The sequence below is a fragment of the Perissodus microlepis genome, chromosome 20 (genome assembly GCF_051167445.1).
Source record: "Perissodus microlepis isolate ML-2025 ecotype Zambia chromosome 20, ASM5116744v1, whole genome shotgun sequence".
Classification (NCBI taxonomy): Eukaryota; Metazoa; Chordata; class Actinopteri; order Cichliformes; family Cichlidae; genus Perissodus; species Perissodus microlepis.
In genome coordinates this window covers 8,997,562-9,004,424 of record NC_140480.1, presented here as the reverse complement: position 1 = coordinate 9,004,424, position 6,863 = coordinate 8,997,562, and the positions used below count along the sequence as shown (strand labels likewise).

Sequence of the window (6,863 nt, the reverse complement as noted above, 5' to 3'; positions counted from 1 at the left end):
AAAGGAGCACATACTGACAGTACAAGCTGTGCACACACAGTTTATGGTTTTCTTTGGTCAGTATACCCGAGTTAGATTTTATTTATTTGTAAGCAACAAGTTTTAATATGATCGGATTTTCTTTATTGTGTGGCCAGGCCACACTCCTGACCTCATGTTCTACCTTTGGCCATTTTAAACTGTGCCCAGGACAGAAACAGCTGCATTGTGCTGCTAACACAACTTCAGCTCTTTGCAAACATCTGCACAGACAGCATGCTAATGCTAACCTAGCCAAGAACCCAGAGTGATGCTAAAGCTGCGCGACTGCCGACCCCAGCCCTGAACTTAACAGGTAACAAACTGATAAGAAGTCAGGCTGTAGCCTCTGTTTCTACCTCTTCATGTTTCTACAGTAGAATCACTGTGACGATTCTACTGTAAAGTCTCTTTGTGCTGGTTTTCATATTTGCTCTATGCTGTCAGCTTTGTGTTTATATGTAAATACTGAGAGAAAGATCATACATGTGTCCTCATTAGAGATAGAGATCTGTGTTGGTGTGTGGGGCTGTAAACTCAGGTTGATATTGTTAAATGGTGATTATGAGACAGTGTGCTTCAGCTCATTTTATAAAGAAAACGTTCTCCTGGGAGTAATTAAGTAATCTATTACATTACTTTTAAGAAAATGTTCTTTGCAATATATGTAATACATTACTTTTTCTGACTAACAACCCCAACACTGATCACAACAAAAAGGGGAAATACCTCCAGCATGCACAAAAATTTGACCACAGAGCATGCAGTTCATTTGCATGAATGTATTGTCGTTGATATGTTGCTTAGTGATGGTGGTGACTCTCAAAGCAGACCCAATGAGAATCAATAAGGAATCTAATTGATAAGTGATATCAATAATATCATCAAATCCCTAAAATTGTTATTATTTTTCAATTACCTTCCCTAGCAGAGCGTGATCTCAGGGGAGACAATGGAGCATTTCGTGATGTACACAAACACTTCATCTGGATGTTCATTAAAGTTTTAAAAACAATTATGTTGTTTTTGAGCCTCAGAAAATAGACGACTATGTATAAAAATCAGTATCATTGCTAAGTAGTTATGCTTCCCTTAGGCAGCATCATTAGAAGACATAGCATACATTTTCACTGCTATGCAGATGACACCCAGCTCTATCTGTCCATGAAGCCAGATAACACACACCAATTAGTTAAACTGCAGGAATGTCTTAAAGACATAAAGACCTGGATGGCCGCTAACTTTCTGCTTCTTAATTCAGATAAAACTGAGGTTATTGTACTCGGCCCTGAAAATCTTAGAAATATGGTATCTAACCAGATTCATACTCTGGATGGCATTACCTTGGCCTCCAGTAACGCTGTGAGGAACCTTGGAGTCATTTTTGACCAGGACATGTCCTTCAACGCACATATTAAACAAATATGTAAGACTGCTTTCTTCCATTTACGCAACATCTCTAAAATTAGAAATATCCTGTCTCAGAGTGACGCTGAAAAACTAGTTCATGCATTTATTACTTCCAGGCTGGACTACTGTAATTCATTATTATCAGGATGTCCAAAAAACTCACTGAAAAGCCTTCAGCTAATCCAAAATGCTGCAGCAAGAGTACTGACAGGGACTAGAAGGAGAGAGCATATTTCTCCTGTTTTGGCTTCCCTTCATTGGCTTCCTGTTAAGTCCAGAATTGAATTCAAAATCCTGCTCCTCACATACAAGGTCTTAAATAATCAGGCCCCATCTTATCTTAATGACCTTGTAGTACCATATCACCCTATTAGAGCACTTCGCTCTCGCTCTGCAGGCCTACTTGTTGTTCCTAGAGTATTTAAAAGTAGAATGGGAGGCAGAGCCTTCAGTTTTCAGGCCCCTCTTCTGTGGAACCAGCTTCCAGTTTGGATTCGGGAGACAGAAACTATCTCTACTTTTAAGATTAGGCTTAAAACTTTCCTTTTTGCTAAAGCATATAGTTAGGGCTGGACCAGGTGACCCTGAATCCTCCCTTAGTTATGCTGCAATAGACGTAGGCTGCCGGGGGATTCCCATGATGCATTGAGTTTTTCCTTTCCAGTCACCTTTCTCACTCACTATGTATTAATAGACCTCTCTGCATTGAATCATATCTGTTATTAACCTCTGTCTCTCTTCCACAGCATGTCTTTTATCCTGTCTTCCTTCTCTCACCCCAACCGGTCGCAGCAGATGGCCGCCCCTCCCTGAGCCTGGTTCTGCCGGAGGTTTCTTCCTGTTAAAAGGGAGTTTTTCCTTCCCACTGTCGCCAAAGTGCTTGCTCATAGGGGGTCATATGATTGTTGGGTTTTTCTCTGTATCTATGAAGCGCCTTGAGGCGACTTTTGTTGTGATTTGGCGCTATATAAATAAAATTGAATTGAATTGAATTGAATAGTTAAACCCATTGCATTTGCACTTTAGTCCCATCTCCAAATACTTATGGATGTAACTGTATGTGTAAACATCCAGAACATCCAAAAAATAAAAATGGAAAGGAGGAAGTTAGGGATTAAAACGAGATACGGAAAACTCTAGTAGAAGTAACGAAAAACTCATAAATAAAAAAAATAAATGAAATCAGGAGGGACATCTAAATTTATACAAATGTAGCAGGTGTAGTAAGATGGAAATGAAGAAACGGGAATAAACAAAACAACATCTTTGTTGTATCATAAAAAGAAAACAAAAATGTAAAATGAAAACCTGAGTGAAAAAACAGATCATGATAAAAAATAAGGCTTAAGAAAAATATATATTTTTTAGAGAAACTGAAACACGAGCTGCACATCTAACTGCATCCACACAGTGAAGAGGATTAGGTTCAACAGTGGAATGAAGAACATTATCTGCTTGTTGAATGTTATTGATTGTTTGGTGAAAAGTAAATTTGACTGCGTTTGTACTAGTAGAGTTTTTGTTCTTGTATGTCTGCAATAACATGTGTTCAGTGTGATGTCTGTAGGTTTTCCGTTCCTCTTACCTCCACCAGATGTGGTGTTGGGTTGAAGCCGCACAAGTTACACACTTGGCTGTGACACTGCGTGCAGGTATTGTAGTTAGGTGGGTCGGAGCTACTGATGTTCAGCTCTGTTTTACAAAGAGGACAGTTCACTTTGGGTTTCACAGGCTCTGGAGCAACCGCAGGTGCTGCTGCCACAGGCTCCTGCTTCTGCTGCACTTTCTGCTGATGAGTAGGTGTTTTCTGCTGTTGCTGTCCTTGTAGCTGTGTTTTTTGTCCTTGGTGTCCTTTCTGTTGATGAGCAGGTGACTGCTTCTGCATTTCTTGTTGTTGGGGCACGGTCTGCTGCTGTTGCTTCTGGGTTGGCATATGGGGTCCACCCATAGGACCACCCATTTGGCTTGGTGCATGAAGACCTCCCATTTGGCTCGGTGCATGAGGACCCCCCATTTGGCTTGGAGCATAAGGGCCTCCCATTTGACTTTGAACATTAGGACCACCCATTTGGCTTGGAGCATGAGGGCCCCCCATAGTGAATGGTTTAGTACTGGTGGTCCCTTGTTGTTGCTGCCTGTTGTCAGGTGTTGCATTACTGAACACCACCTTGCCTCGTGCGGGGCTTGGCTGGGTGGAGGCGGTAGGTAGCGGGTCAACATTGATCAAGGTACTAGCCTGATTAAGCAGTGATGCCCCAAAGCCAAACAGTTTGGTCAGGCCATCCTGGGCAGGAGGGGCCTGACTCTGAGGTCTGTGGGCTGGGGAGGATCCAGCACTTCTGGTCTGGTCGTGGCGTGCCATAGATTGGTGCATTGGGGAACCACGACCCAAATCTGGTTGGGAAGGTGCCTTGGTCAAACCAGGGAGGGGTACTGCACCAGGGTGAGGAATCCGAGGGCCCCCTGGTTGGCTAAAGCCTCCTGTGGGACCTCTAATAGTTCCTGGAGCTCCAGGACCGGTCTGGGAGTATGGATCAGATCTCATGCCCTGCTGAGAAGGCCCTGTATGAGACTGGGAGACACCAGGGCCTGGATGTCTCTGTAAGCCAGGGGATGTATAAGACTGAGTCTGGGACCCTAGCTGTGATGAAGCATATGACTGCTGCTGAGACTGTGGATACTGCTGCGACTGGGAGTAGGGCTGAGTCTGGCTGTAGGGCTGAGACTGAGGTTGCTGTTGCTGCTGCTGCCGCTGGGTGGGCTGACTCTGTGCCAAAGATTTTGGCTGCGCTGCTGCTGTCAGCTGTGTTGGCTGAGGCGCAGGCTGCTGAGGCTGGACAATCGGCTTGGCTTGGTGGGACGGAGAGTGAATCTGCTGTTGGCTCTTAGAACGAGGCGTGGTCATATCAATGCCGAGAGCTCTCTGCATCTGACAATTCAGACACAGCCATTCCTGGACCTGCAGGCAAAAAAAAAAAAAAAATACAAAATAACTAATGAGTATGCTTAAAATCCACTTTTTCAATTTGAAAAGCCATTTTACTTTGTCTCTGTAACAATAATGCATACATAGTTTTTGGCAACAGTTTGGTCGAAGTCTTTCAATGGCACTATAGAGTTAGTTCTGAATGAAATATTCAAATGGTGACTGTATTGTAAATATGTCAGTCAACTAAATATAGGAACTAGGTTCAATGTAATTTCCTTGACCACATCTTTGGCATTACCACTGAAACGTAAATCAGGTATCTGTCAGTTTGAACAATTCTTTGTATAACACTGGAAGGCTCAGTAAGGCTCAAGAACGTTAATGATGTAGTGTTACCATTGAGCTATCGCTATAATTAATTCATATTTTCTTTCAAAGGTGATTACTATTGATTCCTCTGAATATTATTGATGACTCAGACATGACACACTAGTGTTTCCTACCACCCAAACCACATGATCTGTGTTCATTCACCCGACTTGCACATGAAATATGATTCATTAGTCTTTCCATCGATGTCTTATGTGAAGACAATATAGCAGTTATCAATTAGAAACAGAGGGAGAGAAATCAACCACAAACTGACTGCAATGCTTAATGACAGCACGGTAGAAACTGCAACCGAAGTGAAAAGAATTGCATCCCTCACATGTGCCAAAAAACATAAATCCACACAGACACGCAGATATGTGCACATGCTACCATACAGATACAGCATGAGCACAAAGGAGATACAAACAGATGTACAAAGAGATACAGTCAAATGAAACAAATATGCAACACTCCTCACCATCTAAAAATAAAAATAAAGCATCACCCTGCTCCTCCTCCTCCTCTTCTTCTGTCCTCCTCCTTCCTTTTCTTCCTCCTCCAGATGAGAGCTGATACTCCCTTGTGTCCGGACCTTTCTTGCTTCTCTAATTTCTCCCGACTGCGAAAACAACCCAGCTCCTCTCTCAGCTGTGCCAGTCTCCTCTTGTCCTGTCTTTCCAACTGTAGCTTTGCATTCACCACTACTACCTTGCTGCCATAAATAGTGCTATTTTAGCTCCCCTGCAGTCAGAGCAAAGCTGGTAAATCTCTGCACGTTTCATGCATTTCTCCCATCCCCTTTTCTTCCCACAATGCAATGCGCAGATGTACTGTGTTACCCCACCCGCTGTTCAATAACACCCCCCTACCCACCCATCCCTTTTCTAATTTTTTTGCAAAGGGGTACAGTGGAAGTTGGCTCCTTGAATTTAAAGGGTAGGATGTGCAAACATTGGGACAGGAAAGAGAAAAAAGCCTGCATCACTCACATACCCTAACTAAGCAATTCCTCCCATTGTGCTGCTTTGCTGTCTGGCATTTTCTAGCTTGACAGCATTACTGATCCCATGTTCCGTTACAGCTAGATCGCTACAGCCCGACATCGTCTGTTCCTCCTTAACATATTCTCTCTTTAGCTTTCCTACCTAGCATCTGCTTCTTCTGCCTCTGTTTTTCTTCTTTAATTCTCTCTTCTTTCCTCCTCTTACCAATTATTCTTGTTTTCATCCTTATCCCATTTTTCTGTTCTCGTTCTGATCAGTTTGAAAATGTAGGTCTCGTTCCTCAAATAGCTAAAGTGGAAAGAAATTTAAAAGTCTAATTTTGCTATGCACGGTCCTCCTATGTTGTGTTGTCATAATTACATCTGATGAAGATGCAGAGGGGGAGGAAGAAGAAGAGAAGTGGATAAGGAGGAAGAGAAGGGGGGCTTTAATCCTGTCTCCCTGTCTACCCCTCTGATTTAAACACTACATCACAAGAGACACTGGAAGGAACGAGGGATGCAGTGAAGGATGGAGGGATGGAAAGAACAGGGAGGAGATGGAAAAAGCAAACAGTGGAGAGAAAGAAGTCAGCAGTTTTTTAATCCCAGCAGCTCTTCAGCTCTCATCATGTCAAGCTTAATCAACAGCACAGCAAAGCAGAATCTGAGCTTCCACGATGTGGTTAAAACCAGTGAATCCTTTGCACGTGCACCTGTGCCGTAACAGATGAGGAACAATGTCTTTGCTAATTGTGCAGGAGTTACAGGTTTTGTTCAACAATTTACACAAAAGTGATGATAACTCTGCCCTTTTTTTAAACACAGAAGAGAAAAAACAAGTGGAAACTACAATGGATACTAAGTCTGGGGTGTACAAAACAAACCTCACTGGGTACATTGGTTTTTGTACATGCAAAATTACAAACGGTGTGATCAGCATGCTCTGAACCAATCACATCTAATCATTCAGACAGAACTCTACCAGTGACAGAGAATCACAACAAAAAAGCTCGGCTTACAAAAAGAGCTCACAACTTTGTCGTCTGCAAGTTGGATGGCATGATATTGGCCCCATTCTAATCTCTACCTCTTCCTCCCTGGACACTAACACTGCATTTGTGCCGCTCCAAACGAACTATCCTTAAGTGA

General features: G+C 42.8%; 1 protein-coding gene across 7 annotated transcripts in view; it reads right to left on the bottom strand.

The window, feature by feature from the left end:
- The window catches only part of bsna (bassoon presynaptic cytomatrix protein a), a 124,932-nt gene that overhangs the window by 83,287 nt on the left and 34,782 nt on the right, over window positions 1–6,863 (bottom strand). For 5 of the 7 annotated variants that reach the window (XM_084916531.1, XM_084916534.1, XM_084916528.1 and 2 more), the window contains exon 2: window positions 3,014–4,387. In XM_084916531.1, coding sequence (XP_084772657.1) covers window positions 3,014–4,387 — 1,374 coding nt within the window. Of the gene's footprint in view, window positions 1–3,013; window positions 4,388–5,207; window positions 5,527–6,863 lie in introns of those variants that run through there. The other 2 variants (XM_084916532.1, XM_084916533.1) reach the window with 2 other exon arrangements.